The 13343-nt window shown below is 39.8% G+C and overlaps 1 protein-coding gene across 1 annotated transcript in view; it reads right to left on the bottom strand.

The window, feature by feature from the left end:
• Nucleotides 1-4335: 4335 nt before the first annotated feature.
• The window catches only part of LOC100890961 (serine/threonine-protein kinase LATS1), a 16884-nt gene continuing 7876 nt past the window's right edge, over nt 4336-13343 (bottom strand). Inside the window, exons 2-5 of the mRNA XM_030994491.1 lie at nt 9381-9527; nt 8052-8897; nt 5444-5839; nt 4336-4511 (exon numbers count right to left, since the gene is read on the bottom strand). Coding sequence (XP_030850351.1) covers nt 5450-5839; nt 8052-8897; nt 9381-9527 — 1383 coding nt within the window. The 3' untranslated portion in view covers nt 4336-4511; nt 5444-5449. The remainder of the gene's footprint in view (nt 4512-5443; nt 5840-8051; nt 8898-9380; nt 9528-13343) is intronic.

The following is a 13343-nucleotide window of genomic DNA, read 5'->3' as shown; positions in this document are numbered from 1 at the left end:
TTCAAAAAAAAAAAAAAAAAAAAATCCCCCCAAAATAAACATAAATAAATATTTTTCTTTTAAACAAATATGATAATTGGTTAAAATAATTTTGCAAATCATGGGCTTAAAACGAACATAATTTTGTTAACTAGCACCATTAACATGATGAAAAAGTGTCAGGATATACTGTCATACACTTAATGATCATAATAAATAACATTATCATTGGTTTTATTTACCCAGGGTATAGCCACATCATTATTACTGCTCTTTTTACGGCCCCTGCAAAGCAGTTGCCAGGTATCCATTTACACCTGGATGGAGAGTGGCAAATATAGATTAATGTTTTGCCAAAGGGCATTAGAGCCGGGATGTGATTCGAACCCTTAACCCTAAGATTGGGAGTCAAATGAATGAACCACAGCGACACCTCCACAAGATGCACATTGTACTGTTTCAATTATCAGAACTAGTTGGAGAAAGGGTTATTAACACGACCCTCATCTTTTGCTGACATCGCTTTTGTGTACATATCGTTTATTTACCTTATGGTCGAGAACATGATCATTTGATATAAATATGATTAGAAAAAAAAAATCTTTCTGTGATAAGATTTCGTCACAGAGCAAGATGTTTTCATTTAAATTATCGGGAAAAACGTGAAAAGGGCCACTATATGTTTACATTTATATTCATGACATTTAAATAATATTCGATTATATCTTGTTACTCCTTTAAAACAAAAAAGGTCGGGGTCGGTGTGTACAATAATGGTACACGATGATTTTCTTGCTAAACTTAATAATAAATATTAATAACCATATTTAGAAACTGAATAAATACATCGGATTATATACATGACCGAATATCTTCGCAAAACTGTTCAATATTTAATACAGACAAGACATGGATCGCATTAATCACTTTCAGAAGCCATTTACGCTAGAATTATTCTATATTTATGATGCAAAAATCTCTTTAAAATTTGAGTTGCATATCCATGATACTCAGTCAAACTTGTTTTTCGCAGTCATTTTCAATCTCGTCAACTTTAACAGACAACATTGTTCAAAGAACGGAGTCCTTTGAATACGATAAACTACAAAGCATAGCGTACACAATCATCGTGAAAGAGAGTAAAGAGTAGCCTGAGAGGGAGTGGGGAGAGGAAGAGAGAGGGAGGAAGAGAGGAAGAGAGGGGGAGAGAGAAAGAGAGAGAGAGAGAGAGAGAGAGAGAGAGATGTAGTAAAGAAGTTGGAAGATGAGAAGAGAGAATGAAAGACAGACAGGTCGAAAAAGCCAACAGATGCACGAATAGTCATGGAGCTTTATCCACCAATGACAAAATGGTCATTTTGCATAGCATTTATGATTATTTCACAAATCACTTGTAGCAATGAACTGATCAGGGGCCCGTTGCATAAAACTTACCAGTGATGGTAACTTTAACCATGGTAACAGGGCACAACAGCCAATCAAAATCAAGGTTTCCATGGTAGTTACCATTGATGGCAAAGTTACCGTCAATGGTAAGTTTTGTGCAACGGGCCCAGATATTGCCATAAAATGGGACGAGGGGCCCGAACTAGAACATTACCATAATATCGATAAGATAAGCAGCTAAAATGATACACGCCTCAACATAATAGGCCATGTTTTCGTAATGTAATCAAATTTATGCATAAGCCTTTGGGAAGCATCTCGATAAGAAGTATTTCATTCATCTATATAAATGTATCTCAATAGTCAGAATTCAAATTGCATACATACATTATAGTTGTTGCTAGGTAGGACAAACATTATGGCTTGCTCTACCTAACAACACGCAATATGCGCATTCTGACTATCGAATTACAAATACTGTATTCGTAACAGGTGAAAGAAATAATCTGTATCGAGGCACAAGTATATTAGTATTACGTGGTTACATTACGTAAATGACATATTCAGAAATACAGGAGCTATGTTGTACGCCATAATAACCGTTATATTCTTGAATAACTATGGAAATAGAGGATTATCCAACTTTAATAGCAAGTTAATCTGAATAAAAGCAGACATATCAGAAAAAAAGATTGGTGAAAGATGGGACAAAATTGGCATAAACAGGAAGAAAGCTATTATAGCAGTTTAAAAATGTATAATACATTTTTAAAACTTGAGATCGTTATAGAGTGACTTCAATATTGGCGTAGTGGTAATCCTACGGTGATGTATTATTTCCAATCTGATCCTACGTTAGCTCTTTAAGCATAGGTGGATTTCGTTTTAATGGGAGACATGCTATCAATAATGCGGGCAGACCTACTTCGAGTCATCGGGTCATCACGTCTGGTCGGGCGGTTACCCAAACTTTCGTGAACCGGGGGCGGAAGATGGCGCAACCTTTCGAAGATTTGTTCTAGGGTTCTCTCAAAATGTAGGGTAAATTGAACCAGATCATTTGTAGATGAGAGGGTTTCATTTCACAACAATTAACCCGATATTTCATGAAAGAAGGGGCATGTTTTCGCAAAAGCTCGGGTAATGCGACCACCCGACCCGACGCGATCACCCAATGATTCGGAGTTAGCTATTAAGTGACCTATTTGAATTGCAGCACCGGAAATGCTACTGAGGAGAAAAAGGGAAATTCATGTTGATTTTTTGTTCTTCTTTCTGTTTTCTTTAACTGAGGGAGTTGTCCATAACTACTTCACTTTTGATTGACTTAATTGCCACTTTGAGGTTCGCACGCACATAAATTATGTAGTGATCTATTCCTACGAGGCAGCATTGATACGTTTCTTTTGATTTTTTTCTTTCCTACTTTCACAAACCAGTTGATACTCTCATATTTCTGCTGTCACATAACTCCATCACGAACGAAAACACCTTTGAAAAAAAAAAACCTAGAGTATGTTCAATAGCCTTGCCCTTCCCCTATCGAACTGTACGAACTTCAAATCCGAACATGATTCCGTTGGGATAAACAATAGATTAGATTGATAGCCCTGCTGGAAAGAACACACTCATTCACACTCATTCACAGTGTGAATCACAGTGTGAAATCACAGTTCACACTGTGAATGAGTGTGAATGAGTGTGTTCTCTCCTTTTCCGGTTATCCATAGTGTAAAACAAATCGACCACAATGTGAAAACGCCCCAATTTAACATTGTGGAGCACACTGTGATTCACAGTGTGAATGATTGTGTTCTTTCCTTTTCCGGTTCTCCACAGTGTGAAACGAATCGACCACAATGCGAAAACGCCCCAATTTAACATTGTGGAGCACACTGTGATTCACAGTGTGATTCACTCTGTGAATGAGTGTGAATGAGTGTGTTATTTCCTTTTCCGGTTATCCACACTGTGAACCACAATGTGAAAACGCCCCAACTTAACATTACGGAGCACACTGTGATTCACAGTGTGAAACACAGTGTGATTCACTCTGTAAATGAGTGTAAATGAGTGTGTTCTTTCCTTTTCCGGTTCTCCACACTGTGAACCACAGTGTGAAACGAATCGACCACAATGTGAAAACGCCCCAATTTAACATTGTGGAGCACACTGTGATTCACAGTGTGATTCACTCTGTGAATGAGTGTGAATGAGTGTGTTCTTTCCTTTTCCGGTTCTCCACACTGTGATTCACAGTGTGAAACAGTGTGATTCACACTGTGAATGAGTGTGTTCTTTCCAGCAGGGAGGGTCCGGATAGGGTATTGAAACTGCATTTTATACTTTTTCTCGAAAGGTCAGTGAAAATTTGAGCAAAAATTCCGATTTGAAAATAAGAAGGTTATGAAATCAATGTTTGAAGTTGCGATCAATAAAAAATGAACTTTTCAGTATAAAGCAAATGGGAGGGGAGCTTGCAAGATACATCGCAGAGTTGCCAATTTGTGTTTGATTGATCGCAGCTTCAAATACTCATATCGTAACCTTTTATTTTTAAATAGAATTTTGCTCAAAATTTCATTGACCTCTTTCTCTAATTATTGTCTGCTTCTATAAAAAAAAATATATATATATCAGGGGAATATCCCCTTTAGTACTTGTTACAAATGTTTGATTGGCTTTTACAATAATGTTTTAGGTCTACACTGTGTATTCATGTGAGTTATTTATTCTTCTTCAAATCATGCAATGGGGCTGATTTCTTTCAAACTTCACAATCTGTTTCCCATACTCTCTAATCTGCTTCCACCAAACTCTACTTGTACCAAAGATTGCATTTCCTGACTTGGTTATGTTGGTAGGTCTCTATTCGGTACATATTCAGGCGAATTCTTGAACATCACATCTTAATGAGGCCGATTTCTTTCAAACTTTCACCAACCTGTTCCTTCGATTTTTTTCTTCTTCTGCAAATGAACTCTACTTGTTACAAAGATTGCATTGCTTTCACAATAACGACGTCACAAAAGTCTACTCGGTATATTCAGGGGAGTTCTTGAAGGTCATTTTCTCATGAGGCCTGGGATAGAGCATACCCGTACCAATCACCATACGCTCCTTACTGACGATGTAAATCTCCTCGCCTGTGGTAAGAGAACAGAGTTTAAGGGATAAATATATGTGTTCTTTTTATAAGAGAGGCGTGTTAAAGCATTTTCCTCAACATGCATGCCTCTGTTAATGCTTGTTCAGATATGGCGCGGTCCGGGCGCGGTAAATAAACCGTCGCCAAAAAGCCACCACGGTCTTTTACAAGGTGTAAACGAATGGCAACTCCGGGTGGCAACTGCGGGAAACAAAGGACTTGCGCTTATGCACAGAGTGTAATGTAAAGTGTGTTAAATTTTACGCGATCACCAAAATAAAAAGGAAAGAAAAGAAAACGGCGCGGTATTGCCACGTCATATCTGAACGAGCTTTTAATAAACATATTTATCAAGCGATCGAAACAATGTGCAAATAGGCCTGTCGAAAACAGATAGTGACAGGGAGGTTAAAAAAAGGAGAAAGAAAAAGAGGAAGAGAGAAAGTACAGAAATAAAGAAAGAGATGGGGGAGTGGATTAGAGAGACAGAGAGACAGAGAGAGATGGGGAAGAGGCAGACTGGAGAGAGAGAGACAGAGAGAGACAGAGAGAGAAAGAGGAATTAAGGTAGGGTGCTGGACCATTGGTAGACACTAGACAAAGGAAAGAAAAAGAGCACGAAATAATGAGCATAATAGGACTACCTATCTTTGAGGTTTTGGATTGGATGAGATAACACTATTATTACATATTGAAAGGAACATTACTGGTATTGGAAGATCTTGGAACTAAATGCACATTGTAGATGCATGAAAGTGAAAAATGAAAAAGATATCCTGTTGAGTATAATCTTGATTTTGAAGCTTGATTTCTACAACTTTCATCTTTTCCATGTGTAAGTTGTTAACCGACCGCAAATACAGCAAAACATGAAGAGAAAGGGAAAAATAGAAAAGGGATAACTCAATAGAAGACTTCAGTATAGTTAACCTGATTTTATGACCCCTTCTCCGTCCCCAGCATGTCCATCTCATCCTCCTCCTCATTGGTCAATTCAGGGTTCATCTTGGCGCGCCCCTGTACAGACTGACCAATCCCCATAGACGTCTCATGCTTGTTATTCTCCTTGCTGCCGCTCTCAGCGTTCTCGCCCTGGTCGTCCACGCCCGCGTCGTCGGCACTGGGACTTTCGTCGTCGAGTCCGTCGGGGTCGAAGTCGCTATCGCTCGAGACCTGCTTGTGGATGTACTCGGCCATGGGGTGGTCTTTGTTCACTTTGGAGAAGTACTGGAGAGCGATCGGGGTGCCGCAGACATAGGCCGAGCGATCGGGCGTGGACACGGTAGCGAGAAGGGACTCGCATCCGAGTTGTTCCAATCGATCCAACTGCAATGAAAAAATATTTACGAATTCATTTATGATTTGTCTATTTCATTGCGATACGCACCATTAATCCCTTGCACAAGAGGAGTCATAATTATTTGCCTGGTGTAGGACTGTAGTTTGCACCTTAAAGGTCGGTGCATGACAACTAAATATAAGTTGATTCCTGTTGAATAAGCCAGTTCACGGTTGCAGTCTGAGCATGAGCAGATCAAGGTCATTGCAGAACAAATTGTGAAATACACGGAGACGGAATACTGGATACGTGCTCATGAAAGTTATGTAATCATTATTCATTTATGCACAAGCAGAGCACTCCATGATACACAGGTGGAAGTATTCTTTGAAAAGGGGAAACAAAGGCTAAGTATGCAGCATCTCCATCGCTGTAGGAGTGATAATTTCAAAATGTACAAAGTGGGACCTCTTCATGTTTTGAAGATCTGTGGATATTCGGGGTCATTGCAGCCATGTGCTAACCGTGAACTGGTCTATTGCAGGGCTGCATACAACTCCTATTTTGTTATTCAAACATCTAAATGTATATTTTATAGATTTTTAAACAAACTCCAGATCTCATTAATCTTGTGACATCATCTGTCAATAATTAGTGAGCTAACAAGAGACAATGGTTTGTAGCTACACCAGAGCTGACCTCCTGTTTACAATAGTCAATAGACCATACAATACCAACATAGGACTTGCCATGTCAGACATGCTGTAGAAAATTCATGAAAAGAAAGGTAACGTGGAGGTATTGTATGAAAGAATACAATTCTTCTGTGAGCACGTGCTGAGCTGAGGGGAAGTTACATACCACTGTCTCCTGTTAGCTCACTAATGATTGACAGATGATGGGAGAAAGGGAGAACGAGAGAGAGGGAGTATTGATTTGAGAGAGATAGAGAGGGAGAAAGATGGAGATCGAGAGAGAGAGAGAGAGAGAGAGAGAGAATGGGGATATAGGATAAGGGAAACATTAAATACAGACCTAACAACTTTCCTTGACGAAGCCTTAAACAAATCCAATTTTCGACGTATAGCTTCATTCAGAAAACCCTTTCTTTTAAATAGAATTCTGACAAATTGGGAAATACCCCCCCCCCCTCAAAAAAAAAAAATAAATAAATAACGACCTTCTAATGAATCTAATGAGAATAGCGTCATTACAAAGCCCTAAAGTGATACAATTTTTAAATGAAACCATAAAAGGTTACAAAACACTTCAATTTGTAAAGAAAAAAAAAACACTGTGACACACGAATGACGAAAGAAGATAAAGACCCGAGGCCACCAAAATGAGGAAATACATTAGAAATAACAAGTACAACAAGTATGTTTTCAACAATACGATAACACACAAAAGGAGAAGAAAAGTAAAGGAAGAAAGAAACAAAACCGAAAGCTGAGATTTAAAAAAAAGTGAGCAATTGTAAAGAAAAGAAAAGAAAAGAAAAGCAGAGAAAGAAAGGAAAAGAAAAGAAAAGAACAACAGGATAGAAAGGCAAGAAAAAAGAAAAGAATAACAAAGAAAAGAAACACCCCAAAGGCAATTCCACGTGGGCAACAATATACAAGTTTATACTAATATTATTCAAACTTATGGATATTTTTTTCCTGGGGACCTATTGACGAGTTATTCCATTAACCTGATATTAATGAACGAACTACAATACTTGGAATCCAGTCTGCATACATTACTTCTTGATATGTCGGGAAAGCCTCGAGAAAGCTTTGAGGTTATAAACAAGAAGCTTCGTTTAAAATTTATGCATTCAATTTGAATACCGTTAGTAAACTGGTCTATTGCATAGCTTTTCTTTTGCAAATTAGAGTTGATAAGTGATCAGGCGACCGGCATTTCCCAATCCATAGTAATTATCTTGGCAAGTTTAACAATGCAATGCCTTGCTTACATTGTCAAAAGAGTGTCTGAACTCGGAATTACTCACAGAGTCACAGAAGTATGTAATATCAAAATAATGGCCCTGAGTGGGACATTCTCATGAGGCGGCGAGCATATTTCACGAGTCGGTACCACTCATAAATTTCACTGGGTACCTTTGCGCAAGATGTAAGAAAGTGTGAGAAACATAAATTCTCCTGGTCAGCGCAAAACCCAAGGGTAATTGGCATATTTGAGTTTTCAGTCATTCTCTTCCCTGAACATCTCACAATAAAATTCATCCCAAGTTACAATATTCGATTAACTTACATTCATCTGGATTTGCTCCACGATTCGTCTTATTTCGTGGTGCCTCATTTCTGGGGATTCCTTTGGTGGTGGCATCATCTTAACCGATGGGTAGACGGTGAAGCTTGGCGGGGACATCCCCTGTTGTGGATGCCCCGGAAGTACACTTCCTGGCATCATTCTAGCTCCTCTAGGACCAGGGAAGAACCCTCGAATCAGCGTCTGATGGTACCCGATGTCTTCATCCTGCATGGACGCCGCTGACATGACCGGAGATGGAACCGATCCTAGCGGGGAAGAATGGTTGGATCTCTGTGATGTCGGTGCTTGTGCCGCAGGCGTTGCAATGGTTGCTTGAGCCGGCATGCTATTTGGCAGCATGCCGTCAGTGGCGGTTACCGATGGCGGGTAACCTGTGGTGGATTGTCCTTGAAGATATGGTGGAATCGAACGATTTGGCATGCGTGGCGAAGTATGCGGAGGGGCGTGTACCTGTATGGCGGGTTGCTGGTGGTTTTGGCTCGTGGGTACCAGTTGCGTTAACGCCATTTGATTCACCTGCGATTGATGGGGTTCATTGTGTTGCGGATTAGATGCCTCTGAGCCATGGAGAGCGCCCTCACCGGGTGTTCCACCAGGGAGCGGCTGCTGCTGAGGCGGCGTCGTACCAAGTCCATGTTGCTTTGCCATGTGCGGTAAGAAAAGCATCTGGGTCTGGCGGGGTGGTGCCATGGTCAAGGTTTGTATTTTTGCGGGTGGCATTCCCTCGCTACATTCTCCCGGTGGTACATGGTCAATATAACTCTGCATGCATGCTCTTTGGACTTCTTCCAAGCGTCGCTTTCTCCGCTGGTTACCGATCCAATTCTAGATTCAACAACAAGGAAAGACAAACAAATAAAACTCATGATAACCAGGATTTATGTCAGGTATCACATCGCTTGTTTATAAAACACAATAAAATGGAGCTTTTTTCATGCTAAACAGAATGTCCGAAATTATTAGTTGTTGGAAAATGATATCTCTCCGATACTCTTTCCGTGTTTTTTCCCTCCACTAAGCGAAAACGGGACGGCTTGCGCGATTTCCCTAATCATATTTCCCAAGAATTTGTTTCCCACTCTGACAACCATGCGTCTGCCCCTGACTGAAATAAAAGAAATAGAAAGAGGGAGAGAGAGAGGGAGAGTGAGAGAGACAAAGACAGAGACCGGGAGAGGGAGAGGGAAAGAGAGAGAGAGAGAGAGAGAGAGAGAGAGGGGGGGGGGGGGTGGGGGAGACTGAGCGAGAGAGGGGAACGGAAGAGAGAATGAGAAGTATAGGACCATCAAATCCAATTTTAGTGCTTACCCTAACGACATCGAATTCCAGTGCTGCTTCTTGTGCGCATTGCTGGATCTTTTCCTGATACATGAGGCTCTGACCGACCATCCCTTGCTCAAAATATTTCATCAGGGTTCGTTTCTGCTCCAGTGTGAACGTGTGCCTCATGGGAATCTAAAGAAAAATAAAGATAAGCAAAGAGAAGAAAACAACAACAGTGAGAGGCATATATACAGTAACGAAGTTGTAGGACCATGTGCACCTTCCCAAGTTCCCAATAGCAAAACAAACAATCAAGAAATTATACACACACACACACACGCACACACAAACACAAAAACTGATACACGAGAGTCCGTCCGGCCATCTATTGCTCAAAATATTTCACCAGGGTTCGTTTATGTTCCAGTGTGAACGTGTGCTTCATGGAAATCTAATAAAATAAAATAAAAGAAATGAAAGACCACGCAGAAATGAGTTAAGAGGAGCTACCTTCAAATAACAACAGAAAGAAATGGAGAAACAAACAAACAAACACAACTTGATGCATGAGGAGCCATCCCCTGCTCAAAAATATTTTATCAGAATTCGTTTCCAATGTGAACATGTGCCTCATTGAAATCTAAAAAAAGAAAAGAAAAGAGGAGATAGTGAAAGGCATACGCGGTAACTATTTCGAAGGCCTATAGAGCCCCCCCCCCTCATGACAAGCAAGCAACCAAACAGACAATAAACAAACAAACAAATAACTAAATGCAATAAACAATAGGTCAAAGGTCCTGAGCAACTTCTTCACGGACAACTTTCACCATGAAATTTATCACCCGAATATCTCCCCCCGACAACTAATTTTAATCACCAATCTGAAATATACCTCCCTTACAGTTTGTTTTGTTTAATTCATATTAATCCTCAGGCGCGGATCCAGGATTTTCCAATAGGGGGGGGGGGGGGGCCGGAAATTCAAAATTCGCGCAGACCGTTATTTAAACTTGCCAATACTGACAAGGTCATATTAAAAGCACTGTACTTTAATAGTGTACTGGTACCTACAAACGGGCACAATTATTTTGGAAAGGGGACATGCTCAAGTCACATCTCTTGTCCGATATCAACATTCCCCGTTTTCAAGTTATGCTCGCGCGCAATTTTTTTGACATTTCCATCAGTGGGGGCTGAAGCCTCTTGCCCCAATATCTATTTCCTGGTTTAATAATTTGGCGAGTGAGCGGAAATTTGAGCTTATGTATGTTGTGAAAAGTGTTAATTGTCACCAAAATATACGAGATAAGATATAACAAATGCATATTGGTAATTTTTAAATTTTCGGGGAAAGAGAGGCTGCAACACCATCCCGCATTAACTGCAGGTGTTTTGAAATCAAATCAGACTCCCCAAAAAATTGTTAACCAAAACGCACGAATCCAGTTTCAAAAATCCAAAAAAATGTCAGCTTCAGAGGGGGGCACATCACCCCTCAGACTCCCTCTAAAAGTATTAACCGAATCGCACGAATCTAGGTAAAAAAAAAAAACAGCTTCAGAGCTAGAGAGGAACCCCCCCCCACACACACACACACACACCCTGTGCGCACAAGCGTGAAATTAACGCTGGCACTAATGCGTAAGCAGGGGCGGCGGAGCTATTTCCAAAGTGGAAAGCACCAACAAAAAAGGGCACCTACAAAGCGAAATCTCAAAGCGAAAATATACATTTTTTTAGACATTGGTATATACCCTTTCATTGTGATCCCATTATCAGGGACGATTTCAATATTTGTTTTTCTTTATATATCATACAAGTTATTGCTTAAGCATCACACTTTTGGCTGTCTGAATATTCATTTGCGAGCGAGCAAAGCGAGCGAGAAAAAATGTAAGATCTGTGAGGTGGCAGAGTGAAAAATTACATCTTATAAAGAGGAAAAAACCAAATCATGATGGGGTTATAAGCATCACGGAAGACTGAAAAAACATTTGTTTTAAAGTGACATATAATTGTATCATCTATAAATGCGAGCGAGCGAGCGAGCTTTAGGGAAAATTACTCTTAGTCGCTTTAAATTAGGTGCAAGACTAATGATGAGCAGGTTAGGGGGCACGTGCCCCCCCCCCCCGTGCCTACGTGCCTGATGATGAGAGGTTAAGGGGACATATATCGAAAGGGATAAAGACACTTATTAGAAAAGAAAAGGAGCATGTGTCAAGGTACAAAGAGTAATTGTTGTATTGTATTGTATTTATTAACATTTATTTCCTTCTCAACAGCATAATATAAAACACAATGTATATATACATGATATATGTAACAATTATTTCAACATAGAGTATACAGTAATTAATTCAGATACGGAAGGAGGCGAAAACCCGGAAAGCGTAGCTTGAGTTGGGAACGCCCATAATAAATTAACACAGTTACCGAAAGAACATTATAGATATTATTATGAAAATTACATTGTATATAACAGAACGTTGATAGGAAAGAAAAAAATAGTGAAAGGAAGAGAGGAGAGAATTATCAAAGGTTCAAACTGGGCACTTCTTACACCTGAAAGGAGGCATTCACCAGAAATGAGATAGGGCACTTATGAGTATGGGAAATGGGCATTTGTCGACGGAAAAGGGGCATCCATCAGAAATTGATTTATCAGAGGTGAAAAGGGGCATTTATGAAAAGGGGATAGGTCCCTTAATAGAAAGGAAAAGGGGCACGATTCAAAATTAAAGGGCAGTTAGCAAAGGTGAAAATGGGCACCCATCATAGATGAAAAGACTTATCAGGAGGGGAAGGGGTACTTTTCAAAGTAAAACGAGCATCTCTCAGATTTGAATAGGGGCAATCATCGGAGGTGAAGAGCGCACTGAAATGAAAAGAATTAACTTCTGATATATGAAAATGGTCATTTACCAGAGATGAAAAGGGACACTTTTTATTTATGAAGGGCCTCATTTTTCTAAATAGCCCTTATCAGATAGGAAAGGGGGCACATGTGTTGATGAAATGTGCGCTTATCCGAGTTAAACAGAGGAAGAGGCACTTCTTTACAAAGGAAAAGTGGCCCTTGGGGGGGGGGGGTACTTGAAGAGTGGGGCGAACTTTGCCCCCTACCCCTGCCACCCGCCCCATCATCTGAAAATCCAAAATGATGTTGTAGGGGCCGGGCGCGGCTTTATCATGAGTGCTTTTATGTGAACCTCTTTTTTTTATAAATATATTATGCTGGATTCCGACCCAGATTGCACACTCTAAAATAATAGTATGATCATCCCCAATACGCTTGTAGTTCACGTATGCACCCCTTCCTCCTAATTCGTCGTTACCGTCACTGCCATTTACGTATGGCCGGCCGGCGTATTTTTTATTTACACGCTAGCGAGGGGAATTTCTCGATTAATCCAATGAAACCGCTTAAAATTCCAATTTACATCCAGGAGAAAGTTTGCTTAACTTTTTCTTGAAACACTTGAACGGTTATAGAAACTGTTTGTGTTTCTAATCTCCAAATATTAATATTATTCTGCATCAAATATAAAACATTGATTTCTACTGTGATATGTAAAGGCACGAACTTACGTTAATACATACACATATTTTTTTTGTAACCAAGAAGGTGCACCATGGAAATACATTTTAAAAAACACACCAACATGTTACCTAGACAATTATTAATGATACATGTAAAATATAGATTGAAGCAATTCTCGTCGATTGGCTGTATCCTGAGTGTGATTTATATAATGGATTTTGAGTAACATTTGCATCTACCTGTAGTTGAAGAATAGATACAGTGTATAACATCAATTAAGTTGGAGTTCAATTGGAAGGAAGTAACGAGGAATATTGAAGCAAGGCAGACTGGGAGATGAGGAAAGCAGGAAGTTAGAAATTAAGAGATTACTCGCGTGATAGCCTTGTATTAATGAATCCTTTATATAATGTTGTCTTGAGAGAAAGTAGACGATTTTTTTTTTAAATTGGAGATTAGTGCAA

The sequence above is a fragment of the Strongylocentrotus purpuratus genome, unplaced genomic scaffold (assembly GCF_000002235.5).
Source record: "Strongylocentrotus purpuratus isolate Spur 01 unplaced genomic scaffold, Spur_5.0 spur5_scaffold_21, whole genome shotgun sequence".
NCBI classification, from domain to species: domain Eukaryota; kingdom Metazoa; phylum Echinodermata; class Echinoidea; order Camarodonta; family Strongylocentrotidae; genus Strongylocentrotus; species Strongylocentrotus purpuratus.
The sequence above is the reverse complement of the archived record's forward strand: the minus strand, read 5'-3'. Positions and strand labels throughout refer to the sequence as shown.